Source organism: Bombina bombina, chromosome 2 (assembly GCF_027579735.1).
Source record: "Bombina bombina isolate aBomBom1 chromosome 2, aBomBom1.pri, whole genome shotgun sequence".
Lineage (NCBI taxonomy): Eukaryota > Metazoa > Chordata > Amphibia > Anura > Bombinatoridae > Bombina > Bombina bombina.
Genome location: NC_069500.1, coordinates 460072962 through 460094999, shown reverse-complemented (window position 1 = coordinate 460094999; position 22038 = coordinate 460072962). Strand labels below are relative to the sequence as shown.

Sequence of the window (22038 nt, the reverse complement as noted above, 5' to 3'; positions counted from 1 at the left end):
GTGATTTCCATGTCCCTTTAAAGAAGACATTTCATAATGTACTACAGTTTTTGTACATGCATGATCCTTTCCTGTACAAAGTACCTATAACTGATTTGAGTTTTGTACTGATGAGCATAACATGCAAATAGGTCATATTGATCCATGTTTTTAGTTTTTCTGTAGAAATTACTGCAATCCAAAAGATTGTATCAGGTTAAAGTCTAACAGCTCTTTAAACCTTAAAGGGACATGAAATCCAAAATATTTATTTTATGATTGAGATAGAGAATACAACTTTAAACAACTTTCTCATTTACTTCTATTATCTAATTTGCTTTATTCTCTTGGTATCCTTTGCTGAGGAAGCAGCAATGCACTAATGGCAGCTAGCTGAAAGCATTGGGAGGGCCAATAACATGAGTCATACATGTGCAGCCACCAATCATTAGCTCCTGAACCTACCTAGGTAATCTTTTGAACAAAGGATATCAAAAGAACAAAACTAATTAGATAACAGAAGTTAATTGGAAAGTTGTTTAAAGTCACATGCTCTATCAAAATCATGAAAGAAAAATTTTTTTGTTTTATGCCCCTTTAAAAACTAGTTTTATATTACAACTACATTGATTTTGTAATTTTCCACAAATCTTTAGCAAATAATGCACAAGTGAATTACATAGGTAGTGCATTTTGCCTACTCAAGTATACAACAAGGAAAAATGTATATTTCATAAATTGTATTTATTTGCATCATAAAGTACATCCAGTAAATGTGAAATATACAGCAACTCAGTTGACAAGAGCAGATTATAAAAATGTGGAAATGTCAATTTGAAGCTTCCCGATAGATCTCTGTCAACGTTGGGGCAGTGTGTAATTGGATTACTTGGTTGTTGCAGCAGCAGTAGCGGCGGGTATAAGGAAGCAACCCTTCTGATGCCATTGCATGTCTCTGATACGACGGATAGACTGAATCTGGGGCTGAAAGGCACTCCATTCACTCCAGTGCCTGAAATCACAGTTCTCAAACAAATATTGGTAACCTCTGTATCCTGGGTACTGATATCCAACCCAACTGGAAAAAAAAAAAGAAACCCGCAGCAATTTAGAAGGGATGAAAAGTCATAGTTTAACAAAGATAATTTTTTTTAAAACTCAGATTATCCATTTACAAGCTAATTTTATACTCATTAGGGAACCATATTGGTTCTTTAAAAAGGCATTATTTGTTATACATGTATTTTACATATAAGCAGTTATGTACTGAATTGTGAAAAACCTACATTCAAAATAAATGTTTTAAAAGCATTTCAAAATAGCAAAACTACATTAAAGGAACACTAAACCAAATTTTTTCTTTTGTGATTCAGATAGAGCATGACATTTTAAGCAACTTTCTAATTTACTCCTATTATCAAATTTTCTTCATTCTCTTGGTATCTTCATTTGAAATGCAAGAATATAAGTTTAGATGCCGGCCCATTTTTGGTTAACAACAACCTGGGTTGTTCTTGCTGATTGCTGGATAAATTCATCCACCAATAAAAAAGTGCTGTCCAGAGTCCTGAACCAAAAACAAAAGCTTAGATGCCTTCTTTTTCAAATAAAGATAGCAAGAGAACAAAGAAAATTTGATAATAGGAGTAAATTAGAAAGTTGCTTAAAATTGCATGCTCTATCTGAATCACGAAAGAAAAAAATTTGGGTTCAGTGTCCCTTTAAAGCCCAGCTGAGTTTATCTTACCTGCTTTAATTGAAGACAATTAGGGCTATCTGTAAGTGCAATTATTTTTAGTATGTAGCTGCTTTAGGCAATTTGCACGATTTCAAGGGAAAACAAGCACAATTAAAAAAAAGAAAAAAACAAGGATTTTTTATGTCCATTTTATGTAATTTGTATACTTATATAAACACATACTTATTTCCAAATATTGTAATTTAATAGTGAATCAGGACAATAACGCCCAACATATCTAATTCAAATCTCTTTAGCTTCTAAGATAAAACATTCAATGCATAGGCTTAAAGGGACACTGAACACAAATTTTTTTCTTTCGTGATTCTGATAGAGCATGCAATTTTAAGCAACTTTATAATTTACGTCTATTATGAATTTGTCTTCATTCTCTTGCTATCTTTATTTGAAAAATAAGGCATCTAAGCTTTTTTTTGGTTCAGCCCCGTGGACAGCACTTTTCAATTGGTGGATGAATTTATCCACCAATTGGCAAGAACAACCCAGGTTGTTCACCAAAAATGGGCCGGCATCTAAACTTATATTCTTGTAATTTAAAATAAAGATACAGAGAAAAATGAAGAAAATTTGATAATAGGAGTAAATTAGAAAGTTGCTTAAAATTGTATGCTCTATCTGAATCACGAAAGAAAAAAATTGGGTTCAGTGTCCCTTTAAGCTACTCGTTTATTTGGTGTTTATCATGAATGAGCCATGCTTCTTACACTCTGTAAAATGTATTTTTGTAGCAAGAGTTAACAATTATAAACAATAAGGAACAGCTTGATAGAATCAACCAAAATAAGCTAAACTCACGTTCCGCTAGGGACTTTTACGCTTCCCACGCGGTCACAGAATCCGTAGGCCCACAGGCTGGGCACGTCATCCTCAATGATTTCCATCTTGTTGCCCTTGAAGTCGGCGGATTCATACAAGGAGATTTTATGTTCTTGGCTATCCTGTAGGTGGCCGTACATTATGACAATTAATTAAGATGAATTTGTTACACCATATTTCATTACGATAAATGACAGTAGGTCTTCAAAGACATTTCGTGATGAATGATTGCACCAAAACATTTAAACACTGGCCACGCAGCTGTTAATAGTTTTACTAAACTTTTGTCAGTAACTCTGTGTTTGCTTTGTACATGTTTCTGAGTATGTTGTTGGCAGTGTACCCTCTAAGGCCAGTTTTGTGTGTGGCCCAGCAGTGAAACAGTTAATAAGAGAACCATACCTTCAAGTCTGCATTGTGTCATGTTTGCTAATTGCAGTGTGTGGTTACCTGATTAACAGTTTCACTGCTGGGACGCACACAAAACTGGCTTTAGAGGAAACAGTGGTCATTGGTATTTTTGTTTTTATCCAACTTCACATTCTACTTTAGAACAGTATGTTATTCTTTAAGTCAATGAGAACCAATAAATAAACTATACAACCACAATTAGACAAACAAGTTCACAACACCTAATTTAAGACACAAGGGAAAAAGCAGGGCACAAAATGATGTCAGATGTAGTAACTTTTTTAATATACTTTTTAAATAAAATATTTGCCGTTCATACACTGAAACCTTGGACTGTAATAAATCAAATGAAAAGTGAGCTATTTTAATTGATAATGTATTCTGTTCATGGAATATGAGAATATTTGTCTTTCCCGTTGTCTTGAAATTATTCCTCTCAATCTAAACCCACTTATTTTCAATAGCAGGTTATGCAAATTATTTTCCTTTTTTATATGCCATTTCTCTCAACTTACATATATCATGCTGTGGGATATGGAATTATTATAAATAAAACATTGTTATGATAATAATTTTGATGCCTGCGTTGGCAAAAAAAACAGTGGTTTTACATAGTTCTGATTGTGAATATAGCTGTAGTGTCCAATCATCACTAATTGAATGAGCAGCTGGGTAAAAAAAAAACACCTGGGACATAGGCCAACACAATGCTGAAAACACAATAGCAGATAGAGACACACTACTTAGATAAACTTGCTTTTGTTAAGCTAAATTGGACTGATCCCTGAATGTCGTAGGAGGAAAAGCAGTAAAAATTTGGTTTAACTATTTGGCTGCTAGATGATCAGAACTTACAGCTATTCAAGCTAAATTTGTGGGGCTGAAAAACCTTTGAATAATTCTTGTCACTATGGTTGCATTTCTTAAATATTGCTAATTGGTTAATTATTGTACTTGGGTAAAATGAAACATTTAGTCTGTGTTCCTGTAAGTATATTAAATGCATAGGTAAAGTCCCATTTGTGAGCTGTAAACATTGCAGCTCTTGAGCAGGAAATCATAGATAATGTAATCAAAAGTGGCAAGCACATGGCCGGCCAGTCACAAGCCATGTTCTGCTTGCATCTCCCAAGTGGGACTTTGCCTATGTGTTTAATCCATTTTGCTGTCAGTAGTTCAAACACTACATGCTTCAGTAAACTAGAGCTTATCATATTTTTCATTATAATGTCCCTATAACTGTATTAAAGGACAGCAGTTCAAGCTTAGAAGACAGATTTGATGAATTGCCATATGATTTAATTTATCTCTACAAAGATCCAACAGAGCTAATGCAATTATTCTGTTAAATGACCGGCTATATTTTTAAAAGCTGCACTTAAAATATTACAATTGCAACACATTGCAATGAGTAAAGTATTGTTAGTACAACTGGGCACCCTCTTTAGTGGTCAAAGTTCTTCTGGGTGATCAGTTTATATCGGAAGTTCACTCTATTGATTTCATGTATGTTTATTTTGTCTGTCTAAATCCTGCAATACTAATATTTTCAGTTAGGAAAATTACACTTTTTAATTATTTGCAAGTTGTCATCTTCATATTTCAGGAAATATGATCATTGAGTTAGGAATTTTCAATTTTTTTTTTAAGTTTTGGAAGAAAGATTTGTGGTATAAAACTGTTTGAAGTTTAGATTAAATTGAGACAATGGGCTGAGAGGGAACCTTGGTATCCATTTTTGCTGTATATTATTTAATTTATGTGATGTAAGTCAGTGCTGGAAAGACATTAAAGGAACATGTAACCCAAATACTGAAGTATTTGAAAATGATGCAGCATATCTGTAAAAAGCTGACAAAATTTCTTCACTAGCGACATACCACTGGAGATGGACTTTAAAGGGACACTGAACACAAATTTTTTCTTTTGTGATTCAGATAGAGCATGACATTTTAAGCAACTTTCTAATTTACTCCTATTATCAAATTTTCTTCATTCTCTTGGTATCTTTATTTGAAATGCAAGAATGTAAGTTTAGATGCCGGCCCATTCTTGGTGAACAACCTCTGGGTTGTCCTTGCTGATTGGTGGATAAATTCATCCACCAATAAAAAAGTGCTATCCAGAGTTCTGAACCCCAAAAAAAGCTTAGATGCCTTCTTTTTCAAATAAACATAGCAAGAGAACGAAGAAAAAAAATTAATAGGAGTAAATTAGAAAGTTGCTTAAAATTGCATGCTCTATCTGAATCATGAAAGAAAAAATTTGGGTTCAGTGTCCCTTTAAGCAGCCAATCTAGTCTGGGAATTTGTACCTAGTATGTGCAGGCAATCAGTCATGTAATTGCCCTTCTCAGTTTTAGAAAGTTTATTATGAAATCTTGTGAGTCTATGATGATGCTGATTGGCTGTTTGCTGATGGTTAACTGCTAACCGAGCACTTATTCTGGTAAGATGAATAAATTTGAGGTAAAAATCTTCCTTTTTTGCACTGAGATGTTTATGTGATATTTTTTTATGTTACCTTTTTACATATATGTTGTATCCCATATGGGTATCATGTCCCTTTAATCTGGCAATTAGTTTTACTATTATTACATGAATACTATGGATAATGAGAAGTTTTGAAAGCTTTATTCCAAGAAAATAATATTTAAACAAATAAGTTTACATTACCCGGTCTTTGGCTGTATTACAAAATGTGTAACTGGCACTTTTTGGTTGGTATTACATACTGTGCTGGAATTAAACTGTCTAGAATTAAAGGTGTGTTCTGTTGCGTATATGTGTACTTGTATGTTTTCTAAACATTAAATACATAATTTTAATGCATCATTTTAAAGCAAAACATGTCAACATATTTATAATATTTACCTTGAATGCATTACTGCCAGTTTTAGTTTAATAGCTAAGAGTGACTAGACAAAATTAAAACATTCAAATTTTTACCATTCGGATGGGGCGTAGGGACACGAAGCAGTCGCTCCTATAGCTGCTAGACCAGGTATCCCAACGAGGATACTCGCCCTTCTCCAGGATAAACATCTCGCCACGGAAGTTCGACTGCTCATAAGCAACCCAGCTGAGAAGATGGTTACAAGGGAGGCCACAATTCAGATTGAAGTGGTTGGAGGAATAAGGATGGATTCACATTGGGGAAAAAGACAAACCAACATGATGACAAACATACATAAAAATGCAAAAATAATAAGAAAATAATCCATGAAATGAAATTAACCATACAATTCATGTTAACAAAATTAGACATAAAATACATTTTAAATCTTATTGTTCTATTTTATTTAAATATTTGCACCATTATGCAAACCAAGTACTTTTAATCATAGATTGTCACAATTAATATTTTCTTTGTATTTGCATAGGGGGCTAATAATAAAATATAATTGTGAAAATATAATATTTACTTTCCTGTTTAAAAAAACCAAACAAACAAAACTCATGTTACTGAACACATTCACATATAATAAGAAGTGCAAATATTTTCTGATTACTTGCACTTTGAGCTGCGACAGTAGCATAATACACTATAACAGTTTTCACCAAATGCATTGGTTAAACAAAACAGATTTAAAATGTTTGCAGCTACATTTATTCATTGCTTAGTTGACATGGTTAATGATTAATCCATAACTGCGTTTCTATTAGGATTAGTTTAAAAATGAATGTGCTTTTTTTATTTATTTAAAGGGACACTGAACCCAAATTTTTTCTTTCGTGATTCAGATAGAGCATGCAATTTTAAGCAACTTTCTAATTTACTCCTATTATCAAATGTTCTTCATTTTCTTGGTATCTTTATTTGAAAAGCAATAATGTAAGTTTAGATGCCGGCCCATTTTTGTTAAACAACCTAATTTGTTCTTGCTGATTGGTGGATAAATTCACCCACCAATAAACAAGTGCTGTCTAGAGTTCTGCACCAAACATTGGATGGTTCCTTAGCCTAGATGCCTTCTTTTTTTAAACAAAGATAGCAAGAGAACTAATAAAAATTGATAATAGGAGTAAATTAGAAAGTTGCTTAAAATTGCATGCTCTATCTGAATCATGAAAGAAAGAATTTGGGTTCAGTGTCCCTTTAATATTTAATCGCAAAAAAAAACTTTTTAGCATTAAGATTACACTAGTCTATAGAGTTTGTGGTTATTTTAAGCAAGTTAGTATATAGGGGTGCTTCTGGATTTTATAATTTTGCAGGAGTAACAAAAGTAACCAAAATGTTTTTCCGTTAACCTTCTCCTGCTGCTATGAATTCCCAGATTGCTGTTTCTAGCAAAAAGGTAATGATGAACTAACATAAAAAAAAAAATCGTCTGGCAAGAAAGCTACACACTACTCGAAATGTTGGGCTGCTGACATTTGTGGTTCTTTAAAACTGATAGTCACATAGCAGCATTTTTTTTTTATTTTGATGAAGTTATTCATTTAAAAATGAAAACTTTTACAAAATGCCATAAAAGATAGAAGTAGTATTCATGAAACTGCTTTAAATGAAAGCACCTTTGTTGCACCTGTAAGTTATCAATTAAGTTTCTGTACCTGATTATGAATAGCGAGGGTTTGTCCCATATGTTATGTGTATATATATATATATGTGTGTGTGTGTGTGTGTGTATATATATATATATATATGTGTGTGTGTGTGTGTGTGTATATATATATGTGTGTGTGTATATATATATATATGTGTGTGTGTGTGTATATATATGTGTGTGTGTGTGTGTGTGTGTATATATATATGTGTGTGTGTGTGTGTGTATATATATATATATATATATGTGTGTGTGTATATATATATATATATGTGTGTGTGTGTGTATATATATATATATATATATATATATGTGTGTGTGTGTGTATATATATGTGTATATATATATATATATATAAAAATATATATATATATATATATATATATATATATATAAGGGACAGAGTCACTTAACCCTATAATATGATGAATTATATCATATTGTTTCAATATACATCACAGTCAACTTTATTATTGTTGTTTACACAATGGTGTAATTGTTTTTGTTTTGCAAAATAACATCACAATGCACGGCATGAATTTTTCACTCCAGTGTCAAACTCACAAACCAGGCAGCTACTCATAAATCAGCAAAGAACACCCTGCACTTCTCTGTCACTTCCAATTTTCTGTTTGCTGAACATTAGCCCCCGGCTCTGGTTGTCAAATTCCTCTGATGTACCTATGGTACTTTCAAGTTATTATTGCCTTTGTGCCCAAGCAGAAATAATAACTGAAGCCAAGGATTACCAGATAGATAAAGAACTATTTTTAAAGGGACATTGATGTCAAAATTAAACTTTAATTATTCAGACAGAGCGTACAATTAAAAAAAAAAGTGGAATGTATTATTCTTGGTTTTCTTTGTTGAAACTTAACTCTTCCCATTTCAAGGAAATATCTGTAGTGAGCACATCTTGCGCTCTATATGGCAAGTGGTTGCTATGTTTGTAACTATGTTACACATATAGTGCTCATGTGCATGCTACTGAGCCTATCTAGGTATGCTCTCATGGAAAGGTGATACATTTTAACAAAATTCAGGAAGAAAAGTGGAAGTAATTGACTTCACATGCATTTTATGTTTAAAGCAACTTGATTTAAAACTAATACAAATTAAACCTCTATTTTAAATGCATTTCTTATTTACTATTTATTTCATAACACAACATGTATATTAAAGTAATCGATAAATGCCTTCATATTACCAGGTGTAATGAGAAAGTCTGGTAACCCATCAAAGACTTATTTTATATAGATTTGTGAGACTGCTGAAATGTGATTTAAACCATGTGTTTATATATAGAGTATGTGGTGATGAGGTCTAGACAACAGAATACTATACAACACGCCCTACTAGAGAAAGGAAATGTATTTATAAAATATGTAGAACTTAACCATTGTCAGTCTTACCAAGGTTTGGAGAATCTCTGGTTATATTTGTATGGCTCTTTATTTCTATTTATATCTTTAAAAGTAAAGCTGACCCTCACCTGCCTGTAATCAATGCGAAGGATCTCATACAGCTGCAGGGGGTGAGTTTGGCATGTGAGGACGAAACGCCTATTCTGACAAAACAAGGTATTATCCTTGATCTACTTTACCTTCCCTTTGCTATACTCAGTGCAGCATAGTGGCACACTCTGAAAAAATGTATATCTTTAAAAGTAGCAGAATGCTTTCTTTCTGTCTGTCTGTTTGTCTATCTATCTGTCTATCTATATATCCATCTATCTGTCTGTTTGTCTATCTATCTGCCTCTATATTCATGGCTGGAAATGTCCACTAGTCTAGTAAGAAATAATACTTTTTACTATACTTAAAGGGCCATTATAGTCGAGAAATGACAAGTCCTCATTCATTAGAGCAAGTGATTTTAAGGCTAGCAACCCTTTAATGCTATGTGTTTAACCCCTGCAAAGGATCCCAAGTGGTATTTCTACTATGTGTTTAGCCCCTTTCCGAGGGTTAAACACAGAGCATTTAAAGGCCATCATTTTTAAATTACATGCACTAACAAATTAGAGCATGTAATTTAGACTTGTGCATTTTCCTGCTGACTAGAAAACTATAATGGTAGATGATAGATAGATACATAGATAGACAGATAGATAGATAGATAGATAGATAGATAGATAGATATTAGACATTCTCAACCTGTGACTTACAAGAGCAGTTTATAAATCTCACTGGAGATTAGAAATATAAGATGGAGTTTTTAGCACTTACGGTCCAGAGTCAACAATAACACTGCGTACTCTGTCAAAGCCGCGCTCCCCAAGGTTTACACACTCATTCAGGAGTTCCATGTGTCTTCCCTGGAAATTTTCCTGCTCAAAGATTACTATCTGCAAAAAAATAATGTTGTTTATGTTATTTTCATACCAAAAGAAAAATTAACAAATAAAAGTGTTCTTCAAGTGTTCTACATCGGAAAAAAAAAAAATGTAAACTCTAACTGTAAAAGCTGTTGATTAAAATGTTAACGTATTGAATATTATCTTAAAATGATAGAACTTTCTCTTACCTTAGTGAGTTCCATTTCACAGGTTCGCCCTTTTCTCCAAGTAATTACACTTTACAAATAAACTCATGCTGGGTCATAATTTTAGGTTACCCACTTTGTTGATCAAATCATTGCTTTGAAAGGATGCGAAAGTCAAAATAAAATTTTCGTGATTCGAATAGAGCATACACTTAAAAAAATGTATCATTATCAAATTTGTTTCCTGCATTTGGTACCCTGGATTAAAAGGTGGCTTAGGAGGGTGCACTTGACTTAAAGGGACATAAAACCCAAACCATTTCTTTCATGATTCACATAGAACAACAACTTTCCAATTTACTTCTATTATCAAATTTTCTTTGTTATCCTTTGTTGAAAAAAAGGAAGGTACATTCAAGAGCGTGCACGTGTTGCAACAATGGTATACATTAGCAAGAGCACTAGATGGCAGCACTATTTCCAGTCATGTAGTGCTACAAACATGTACACACCATACCAATCTAAATATCTCCTCAACAAAGAATAACAAGGGAATGAAGCAAATTTGATTATAGAAGTAATTTGGATTTTTTTTTTTAAATTGTGTGCTCTATCTGTATCATGAAAGAAACATTTTGGGTTTCATGTCCCTTTAAGCACTATATGTCTAGCATTTTTATGAAGAGAAAGATGCAAATTTGATAATGGAAGTAAATTACAACTTTTTTTTTTTTTTTTTAAATAGTACCCTGTATCTGAATCATGAAAGGTTAATTTTGACTACCAATATCTTTTAACTTTACTAAACCATGTTTAAGATGATTTCATATAAATTGCAGATGACATTACAGATTTAAATATATCACTACCTCATAACTATACTGATGTGTTGCAAAGACTTTCTGCTAATACTAACACTGAGCAAATTAATATGAAGATAAATGATGCGGCTTTCTCCTCACAGCAGGAACTCTGACTCACTGCATCCGTATGCAACTATGCAAAACTGCATCAATGTCTCTCACATCACATTTCCTGACAATCTTTGTTGCAGGGTGCTCATATCTTAAAGTGATGGTAAACTCTCCCCTTTTTAAAATCAGATCTGGAATGTAAGTGCTATTTTAGATGGAGTTTAATTCATTAGCTGTAATGAAGATGCGCTATAACTTAGTTATTAATATAGATATGAAATTCAAATACTGCATGCTCCTCCGCCCACTTCAAAAGTAAAATTTTCTGTGAGCTAACAGATTGAATTGTTGTCCAATCAGCGCTCTCCCCATCTGGCACTTTTGTTGTAGCTAGAGCATTGATTGGAGAGTAATTCAATCATTTAGCTGACAGGAAAATTGACTTTTGAAGTGGGTGGTGTAACGTGGTGTATTTGAATTTCATATCTATATTAATAACTAAGTTATAGAGCATCTTCATTGCACATGATGAATAAAACCCCATCTAAAATAGCGCTTACATACCAGATCTGATTTTAAAAAGGGGAGAGTTTACCATCACTTTAAATTATTATTCATTTGTTTTCTGAAGAGTCCAGCTTTAGATTTCCAGTCATTTCAAGCAAGAAAACCCAATATAGAATACTCTCATACTGCATTTTGCTTACTTTGTACCTGTGTTGATGAACCTCTCTTTCATTTTAATTTTGTATGTGTAACACTACAATAAAAAATCCAAAAGAAACAGGGTGGCCTGTTATCTACCTTAAAGGCATATGCACAAATATTAGACATTTGTTTATGATAATTCTAATTTAAATTTTGCTCAGAACCTTTAGTGGAGTGCAGATGCCAACTATGTGATATTGGAGAGTGTGTGCACATATATGTAAATATGTATATATATGTAAATGGTATGCTTTGGTATGCTTTGGTATGCTTTGTAGCATTGAGACCCAGGACCGATTTATCAATGTCTGTCCGACATGATACGCTGTAGCGTATCATGTCCGCCAGACATCTCTGAATGCCGACAGCATATGCTGGTGAACTGCTTGTGCAATGCCGCCCCCTGCAGATTCACTAGCAGGGGGTGTCAATCAACCGGATCGTATAGGATCGGCGGATTGATGTCCGCATGCCTCAGAGGCAGCGGACCAGTTAAGGAGCAGCGGTCTTAAGACCGTTGCTTCATAACTGCTGTTTCCGGTGAGCCTGAAGGATTTCAAATCATAATAAACATTTTACAAAAACCTTGCTTTCTTGCATTTTTTTTTTTTTTTTGGTTGCTGAGTTTGGCCACTTCCCCCAGAAAGCAGTTGCACTAATACTATGCTTTCTGTATATTAGTACTTCAATAAGTTATTCCTCAATGCACTATTCTTTCCTGTCATCTTACATTACTGTAATACATTGTTCATATGTAATAATTTCATAGACTATGATTTGCCACTTCCAGCACTCACTAGGTATATATAGAAAGGAAAATTGAGGGTCATTATTTGACAGGATGTTTGAGTATTTTAGTATTCTGTACCTTGAAAATAATATAGTAGTGGAGTCCTAACAGAGGTACAAACTTTTATAAATCTGTACAGAAAGCTAATCCCAGGATCATTACAAGTACTGCATTTGAATAAAAAGGGTCAATCTGTGTATCTCCTTCCTAATCCTAACATTATAACTAAAGTCCTTTTAGTTTCAGGTCCAAATTCCCAAAACATCCCAGGCCTGGGCATACACGAATATGCTCTAGTTTTATCTAAATTCAACCTTACAAATACTTTATTTGGATAAGTAACATTGGAAACAAAATACACAGGGCCTGATGATCAAACACCCACTGGCATGGAGAGAAAATCTTTAGAGTTTTGAGGTCCTGAGCATCATATTGTAATGTAGGTGTCTCCTTCACATCCCAAACTCTGCATAGCGAGATAAACATCTTTCAAGTTAAAGATGGGCATTCTAAAATAAATTAAGGGACATCCAAGTACAGATGAGACTTCTTAGATAATCTCACCAGAGTGGAGAACTTTAGGTCATCAGGCCCATGGTGTCAAAAGAAAATTTTTACATTTTTAGAGCATTTTATTTTCAAACAAATTGCTTACTTTCACAGCTTTTACTATGTGTTTAACTCTTTCAAAAGGGGTAAACACAGTCAAAGTGGCATTTGTGAAACACCCCCATTCTAGTCAAATAGGAATACATCTAGTGATTGGCACATACACATGTATGCCTGCTGCTAATTTTTTCACCAGCTATATCTTCTTCTGGAGTTGAAAAGGAGCATAACTTTGACTATGTTTTTAACTCCTTTGCAGATGTTAAACATATAGCAAATGTTTTATAAAATATGATATTGGGTACTTCTTATGAAAGTAATCTGACATTTTGCTATCTAATATATTACATGTTGATTTTGCTAATTAATATCCTATATTTTGAAGTCTAGATAAAATATTTTCTCTAAACAGCCAGAAATTTAGAGTTTAATATTGACCTTTCAGGCACAGTATAGTCAACTTTAAACTTTCATGGTTCAGATAGAGTATACAATTTTAAACAACTTTCCAATTTACTTATCTAATTTACTTTTACTCTTTGTATCCTTTTGTTAAAAAGCATACCTCGTAGGCTCAAGAGCAGCACTTCCCTACTGGGAGCTAGCTGTTGGTTGGTGCCTGCACATACATGCCTTTTGTCATTGGCTCACCCAAAGTGTTCAGCTAGTTCCCAGTAGTTATTTGCTGTTTCTTCAACAAAGGTGAATGAAGCAAATTTGATAATCAAAATAAGTTAGAAAGTTTTCTTTTAAATGATATGCTTTATCTCAATCATGAAGTAAAACAATGTTGAGTTTCATGTCCCTTTTAGTTTAGCCATCAGTTGTGATATTAGTACATACCTTGAAAGATCCCACACTTTGTTCTCCAGGTTTTGTGGGCTTGGTAACAGGCAGTGGAACTGGTGCTGGGGTGCCCTTTTCTTTGACATCACTACCCTGACTGGCAGCAGCAGCAGCGGCTTTAGGTGTTTGAGACATTTTGAGCCTTTAATTTCTAAAACCTGTGTAAAAGGAATTTAGTTAATATACTTTAATAAATATCAAGATACAACATGTTTTTGATTTTGTCATGTTCAAACAAATTATTTATAAAACCCCACTTGGAAGGTCATCCTAGTATTACAATTTAAATTAGAATTTGAGAAATAGTTTAATGTGTATGGTGTTTTAAAGAGTCAGCTTCCACTGAGCCAAATACATTTAAAGCAATTTGTACATTTACTCTGCGGTTTGTCAGGCTTAATATGATGTACCCATGGTGCAATGCGCAGTCTGCCATTTTCACACTTTACATTTAGTTTAAGCAAACAAATAAATGATTGTCTATGTGTCAATATTTTTTTCTCTTTGCCAAGTTCTTACTTATTTTCTTACCTGAGGAGCAGTTTGTTGCTGGAGCTACCTGGTTTGTTGCTGGAAGCTTAGTGAGACACAGAATTTATACTCTGGCAAGAAAAGACCAGGAATAGTAAAGGACAATAGAATTCATAGCTCATCAGTGTCTACTTAGGAAGACCATAGTCATCACATATTCCAATGTGTTCAATCATCTGGAACAATTTCCCATTCACGGCAGCTGAACCAAGCAGTTTACATTGTTGGCAAATAGTGTACTAAACATGTTGTACAAATTCCCTGACATGATATTTCGGATCCTATATAGAAAACCTAAACATTTTTTTAACAAATATGAAACCTATATGAAAAAAATGATTGAAAATTACTTTGTTTGAGAGTCAGAAGAGTAAAAATGATAAAAAAAAGGACAGTTTTGTTAAACTAAATATATGTTTTAGAGCTATAGTAAACACCAAAAATGTTAATGTTTAAAAAGATAGATAGTCCTTTTATTTACCATACCCCAGTTTTGCATCACAGACACTTTTATAGAAATATACTTTTTACCTCTGTAATTACCTTGTATCTAAGCTTCTGCTGACTGCCTCCTTATCTCAGATCGTTTCACAGACTTGCATTACAGGTAATTAGTGCTGACTCTTAAATAACTCCACGTGCATTAGCATAGTGTTATTTAATATGAAACACATGAACTAATGCCCTCTAGCTGTGAAAACTGTCAAATGCATTCAGATAAGAGGCGGCCTTCAAGGGCTTAGAAATTATCATATGAGCCTACCTAGGTTTAGCTTTAAGATAAGAATAACAAGAGTACAAAGCAAATTTGATGATAAAAGTAAATTAGAAAGCTGTTTAAAATTACATGCCCTATCTAAATCATGAAAGTTTAATTTGGACTTTACTATCCCTTTAAATAAACATTTTAGTACAAAAATAACATGTTCCGTTTTGTTACAACCTTTTACTTTTTAACAGTTACTTATTTTAATTTGGGATTAACCACTGCAAAACGATTCAATATATTGTGTGCCTGTGCCACTCCAGAGGAGAATACAGCTGGTGAGCCAATCAGGAGCAGCCATTCATGCGTATTCTCCATCTGACTGTACCCTCATCTGGAGCAAAATCTGGAGTGCAACTCTGACTATGTTTAACTCTTAAGAAGATGTTAAACACATAGGGCTCCATTTATCAAGCTGAGGGAGCAGTTTTGGAGCCATATAATTTTTTTATTTTTTTTTCGAGGACAAGGTCTGCCAGTTGTTAAATGGAGCCCATATAATAGAAGATAATTTACTGTAATGGAATAGTGCATTAATATGTATCCACAGTGAGGTAATATTTCTAGTATTTTAATTAAAATGTTTACATTAAATTAGAGAATAAACGTTATAGTATGAAATATCCTTACTATATGTTGACTATATAAAGTAAGATAGATATTGAAATCCCTTAGAAGATCTAATCAATAATAGACTGACAGACAAATACATAAGAATAATAAATGTAATTAGCTTGTTCTGTTGTAGATTTAGGCCGAGGGCAACAATGTGGCCCTCTAGAGAATTCTCACTGGCCCTTACATTTCTAATCTTAATAATTTATGCATATGGTTAGGGATGAATTTTCAGTACATTTTATCACGTAATCCTTTCAGAAGACAAAATGTTTACTGTTAGGAGAGATCGTGCACATATATTTTCCTGAATATGTACAATAAAAAGTTATGCAGTTAATGGGATTCTGGTAGTTTAGGAGCCCTGTCCCTCCTTTATTTCCTTTCACCTTATAAAGGTCCTGTTTTGAGAAGGACCACTTAGCCATGCAACCAATCTGCTCACCCCCCATCAAACTTCACCCAATACAGCCCAACTTTGCCCCCTGATGTTATGTCAGTCCACCCCTAGTCACTCCCAGATTTCCATGACTAAGCCACAAGCCTCCATATCCTGCATATTATCTGGCAAATGAAGAGGTTGTGCCACAGGTACATCACTGTATTATGTTGCAGGATAAATATTAGTATTTGGTACATTTCCTGAAGGTGTCCTGGTACTGACAAGGTGAGTGAGAGTTGTATTCAGAGCCACATATTTTATTTGGGCAGAGCTGTGACCAGAGAGGCAGAGCAGTTGGTGTATAATGGGTTTGGTTGGGCAGCTGGGGGTGGAGCATTGGCAGCCCCTGGTTTCATTTATAAAGCCAGGACATTTGCCCTGAATGTGAAGCTGCAAGATGGTTAGGGGAGCTGAGCACTGAAATCATAACAATCCCACAATAAGCAAATAAAAAATCATGCTTTACAAGCAGGTAAAACTATTATTTTGCTAGAAAAACTTGTATTTTTTTTGTAGACCAGGGACACACCCCTTGTAAACCCTTGAGAATTATTAAAGGGATACTAAACCCAAATTTTTTCGTTGATGATTCAGATAGAGTATACCATTTTAAGCAACTTTCTAATTTACTCCTATTATCACATTTTCTTTATTCTCATGCTATCTTTGTTTGAAAAAGCAGGAATGTAAGCTTAAGAGCCGGCCCATTTTTGGTTCAACACCTGGTAGTGCTTGCTGATTGTTGGCTAAATATAGCTAACCAATCAGCAAGCTCTACCCAGGTGCTAAACCAAAAATGGGCTGGCTCTTAAGCTTACATTGCTGCTTTTTCAAATAAAGATAGCATGAGAATGACGAAAATTAATAATAGGAGTAAATTAGAAAGTTGCTTTCCCTTTAACTGTGGCCATTTAAAGGAATAGGAAAGTCAAAATTAAACTTGCATGATTCAGCATAGTTTTATGACACCTATTTTCAAATGTGCTTTGTTCTCTTGTTAATGCTTTGTTGAAAAAGAATACGCACATATCCTACATTAGTGGGGGGCTATCTGCTAATTGGTACCTGCACACATTTGTCTCTTGTGATTGGCTAACTAGATGTGTTCATCTAGCTGAAGTAGTGCGTAACTATTCCTTCAGCAAAGGATAACAAGAAATTGAGGCAAATTTGATAATAGAAGTAAATTGGAAAGTTGTTTAAAATTGCATGTTCTATCCAAACACCTTGTCACATATACCATATAACTGTGAAGCCTTATACCTTTTTAAATAATATTTCTATGAATATTTTTTATTAGATAGCGTATATATAAGTGTAACTTATTTGTTATCTATTTATGTTGTGTTTGGTGCACATTTTTTAAACCCTTTACGCGAGGTCTTCAGTCCCGCCAACCAGATAAGAGCAAATTTAGTTTGCGCTCGAGTGGACATGTTTACTTACTACTTGTAATGCCACGCTAAAGTTTAGCACAATAACGATATTAATATTATGACTTGTGCTAAGCTTAGCACACAATTTGTAATCTTGCACCTTTTCACGGGAGTTCAATTTTGAGTTTACTGTCCCTTAAAGCTCCAAAAGATTATTCAGTTCTCCTCTAAATTAGAAAATCTTCTTATGGCCTGCTGGGTATGTGAGCGATGAGCTGCTGTATTGCTGTAGAGAGAAATGGGTTAATCATAAAAAAAAACAAGTGGCTGCACTCAGAAGTGGTGCAACATAATTAAAAAAACATCCTTTATTGTTAACAAAGTTTAAAAAACAACATCTGAGCATGGAGATGGCAAAGCAATGGGTTAGTGTCCTGTTTCCCTTGTTTACCATAGAATAAGTAAATGTTATATGGAGAAAATAATAAAAAGAAAACTCTACTGTATTGCCCATTCATCTCTAGATTGACAGAAATCCTCTACTGAAAGATGGCATTTTGTTGCAAATCTATTTTATTGTTGATGAATGCATGAAAAATTAAATGCTTATCCTCATCTTTATTTACAACAACTTCTATGACCCACCATTTTATTTGCAGGCCAAAAATTAAGTTTTCATGATTTCAAATACGGCATATACTGCATATATATATATATATATATATATATATATATATATATATATATATATATGTGTGTGTCTGTGTGTTAACAATTATTCAAATTAATATACATTCCAAAGGCTCGAGTGGAGCTGACAAAGTGAAGAAAGAAGATTGAGAGAAATCTACCCTGGACAGAACCGAAGGCTTACAGTGGTATCACATCTAAAACCATAGCCCTACAATCTGTTGGAGATCCAGGAGTATACGCTACAGTTAACCGTTTGACAAATAGGATCCAGAACTAAAGTGCTGGTAATAGCCAAAATCTGTATTAGCAGTCTTTCTGAAGAGAGGTGGTCAAGTGACCGGGACTAACCAACAACGCTGAGATTACACGGAGGAGAGATGCCAAAGCTCCAGTGAAGACCCAAGTAAGGTAAACTAAGGGCAAGATTTATGACAGGGTGAATGCCCCATTGGTTTCAGGCTCGCTCGTTTGTGCCTGCAGTTGATATTTATGAAGCAGTGGTTTAAACTGCTGCTTTATAAACCCTCTCTACCAAACTGGAGTTTGCGGATGACAATCACCCCGGATACATTCAACTGGGGTGATTGACAAGCCCTACTCTAACATAATTGGTTGAGTGAGGATAAGGGGCCGGTATTGCACTATAAATATGGGGAACACATTCACCCCACAATTTGCGATAAGATATGGATAGGTTTACAATGTGTGAATCCTTTCCGCTCGCAAATTGATACATTTTGCCCTAAATCTGGGCACGGCTCATCCTTTTACACTTACACTTTATGGAAATATTGTCATTCATTACTTGTATTAGTGTATTTTTTTGACTTTTTGAATTTATTATTTTTCATCTGACAATTTAAATCCTTTTAATGGGAGTATAAAAATGCCTATCTGGATTATAGATTCTTATACAGACTGTATTTACATTTTTTACAGACATCGGTATCTCTATATATGATATTTTATGTTTCATGTAAATAAATAGATTCATTGATTTATTTTTATCTTTGTGTTTTAGTGAGTTGCAGTCTTTTGAGCTACCCTAGTTTGTATTCTATTGTGCTTTTGTTTTGATCTGCAATGGGAAAACAGGTTATTCTTTAGTTTGATCAAGATGTTGGACTGGGAAGGGCTTAAAGGTATGTGTGTATGCATATATGTGTATGTATGTGTACATATGTATGTGTATGTATGTATGTGTGCACATACATATGTGCACATACATACACATACTGTATATAAATACACATACAATATACACATACAAATCTACACACTAACACACATATTGTATATATATATATATATATATATATATTATATATATATATATATATACTGTATATATATATATACAAATGTAGGTAAAGTGGCACACACCAATAAAGCAGCTACCCGGTGCACTGCAGAGTAAAGTATTGCATGAAGGTAATATTCCAAATACACACACGGCCTTAGTGTGTCAGGTATCCGGAAAAATAGCAGGCAACACAGGGAGTTCAATCAACAAGCCTTTTGTTCTCTTTTTCTTTCTTTTTTTTTTATACATATGGACTAATGTTTGTAGTGCCCTGGGCTTTTAACTGTTTGTAATCTGGAGTGCTAACTGCAATTGGATTATATATATACCTTTGAGCCCTTCCCAGGCCAACATCTTATCATATACCATATCCCTTTATATCACTGTTAAAACATTTATTTAAATAAAAACATATATTTTACTTTTAATATGTATAAATATTAATGATATACTTTATTTTAATATGCTTAACATGTGTTTTGATATACTTTTTTTAACCCTAACACTTTAATGCAGGCCTCCAATTACGCTAACTTTTTTTAGCACTAGTATATCTTGCATTTGAGTATATACTTTATTTTAACATGCGTTTTGATATACTTTTATTTTAACCCTAACACTTTAATGCAGGCCTCCAGTCATGCTAACTTTTTTTAGCACTAGTAAATCTTGCATTTGAGTACAACAAATTTACCAGTTGTAATGTGCGTGATGTTGAGGGTGGTTAAAAGTATAGGATGCGCTAAAAAATGTTGGCCGCACTATCATTCTCTGATAAAGCCTTTCTTTCATGTAATTAGCAAGAGTCCATGAGCTAGTGACGTATGGGATATACATTCCTACCAGGAGGGGCAAAGTTTCCCAAACCTTAAAATGCCTATAAATACACCCCTCATCACACCCACAATTCAGTTTTACAAACTTTGCCTCCCATGGAGGTGGTGAAGTAAGTTTGTGCTAGATTCTTCGTTGATATGCGCTTCGCAGCAGGCTGAAGCCCGGTTTTCCTCTCAGAGTGCAGTGAATGTCAGAGGGATGTGAAGAGAGTATTGCCTATTTGAATACAATGGTCTTCCTCTAGGGGATCTATTTCATAGGTTCTCTGTTATCGGTCGTAGAGATTTCTTCTCCTACCTCCCTTTTCAGATCGACGATAAACTCTTATATACCATTACCTCTACTGATTCTCGTTTCAGTACTGGTTTGGCTATCTACTATATGTAGATGAGTGTCTTGGGGTAAGTAAATCTTATTTCTATTTATGACACTCAAAGCTATGGTTGGGCACTTTATATGTAAAGTTCTAAATATATGTTTTAAACTTATATTTGCCATGATTCAGGTTAATCAGTATTCCTTCTTTCAGACTGTCAGTTTCATTATTTTGGGAAATGCATATGAATAAATATTTTTTCTTACCTTCAAAAATTTTCAAATTGACTTTTTTCCTTGCGGGCTGTTAGGCTCGCGGGGGCAGAAAATGCTTCAATTTTTTGCGTCATTCTTGGCGCGAACTTTTTTGGCGCAAAATTTCGTCATTTCCGGCGCCATAGTTGACGCCGGAAGTTTACACATGGTTGAGTCATTTTTTGACGCATGTGTGTTACAGACGTTTTTTTGCGCAAAAAATGTGGGCGTAATTTTTGGCGCCAAAAAATATGGGCGTCATACTTGGCGCCAAATAATGTGGGCGTCTTCTTGGCGCCAAAAAATGTGGGCGTCATACTTGGCGCCATTTTTATCACATTATTTCAGTCTCACTTTTTTGTTGCTTCTGGTTGCTAGAGGCTTGTTTGTTTTGCATTTTTTCCCATTCCTGAAACTGTCGTTTAAGGAATTTGATAATTTTGCTTTATATGTTGTTTTTTTTCTATTACATTATGCAAGATATTTCAAAAGCTGTTCCTGAATCAGAAAATACTGAGGGATTCCTGATGACTGATATCAGTCCTACCAAAGCTAAGTTCATTTATTTTAATGTTATGAATGTTTATAATTAGCTATGGTTTGTAATCAGTTTTTATGATACATTTTTACATGCAGAGTCCATTAGTATTTATGCATTTTTTATTGATATTCTTTTTACATCTTATGTACAAGATATATTTAGGAATTTATAAGAATATTTTTCTGATTCTAGTATAAAGGCTTTGTCTGCTATCCCGCCTTCTAATAAAATTTTTAGGTCTTTTTTAAACTTCTCATTTAGTTGATGAAGTTTCAAATGACCAACAACATACTGAATTATCCTTCTCTGATGGTGTATTTTCTCATTCAGAATATTCTTCATCAGATATTGACACTAACAAATCTACTTTTTTATTTTTAAATAGAGTACATTCGTTTTTTGTTGAAAAGGTGTTGATTATTTTGGATATTGAAGTAACTAGTTCTTTTGATTAAGACTAGTTAACATTTAAATTCTGCTTATTAACCTTCTGTGT

At 33.9% G+C, this 22038-nt stretch overlaps 1 protein-coding gene and 1 long non-coding RNA gene across 2 annotated transcripts in view; one reads left to right on the top strand and one right to left on the bottom strand.

Moving 5' to 3' along the window:
* Window positions 1-22038, top strand: part of LOC128647824 (uncharacterized) — a 159933-nt gene that overhangs the window by 6770 nt on the left and 131125 nt on the right. The window lies entirely within an intron of this gene.
* CRYBB1 (crystallin beta B1) overlaps window positions 707-22038 on the bottom strand; it is a 32948-nt gene continuing 11616 nt past the window's right edge. The window contains exons 3-8 of the mRNA XM_053700540.1: window positions 14400-14470; window positions 13866-14026; window positions 9746-9864; window positions 5914-6046; window positions 2534-2676; window positions 707-1057 (exon numbers count right to left, since the gene is read on the bottom strand). Coding sequence (XP_053556515.1) covers window positions 865-1057; window positions 2534-2676; window positions 5914-6046; window positions 9746-9864; window positions 13866-14003 — 726 coding nt within the window. The 5' untranslated portion in view covers window positions 14004-14026; window positions 14400-14470 and the 3' untranslated portion in view covers window positions 707-864. The remainder of the gene's footprint in view (window positions 1058-2533; window positions 2677-5913; window positions 6047-9745; window positions 9865-13865; window positions 14027-14399; window positions 14471-22038) is intronic.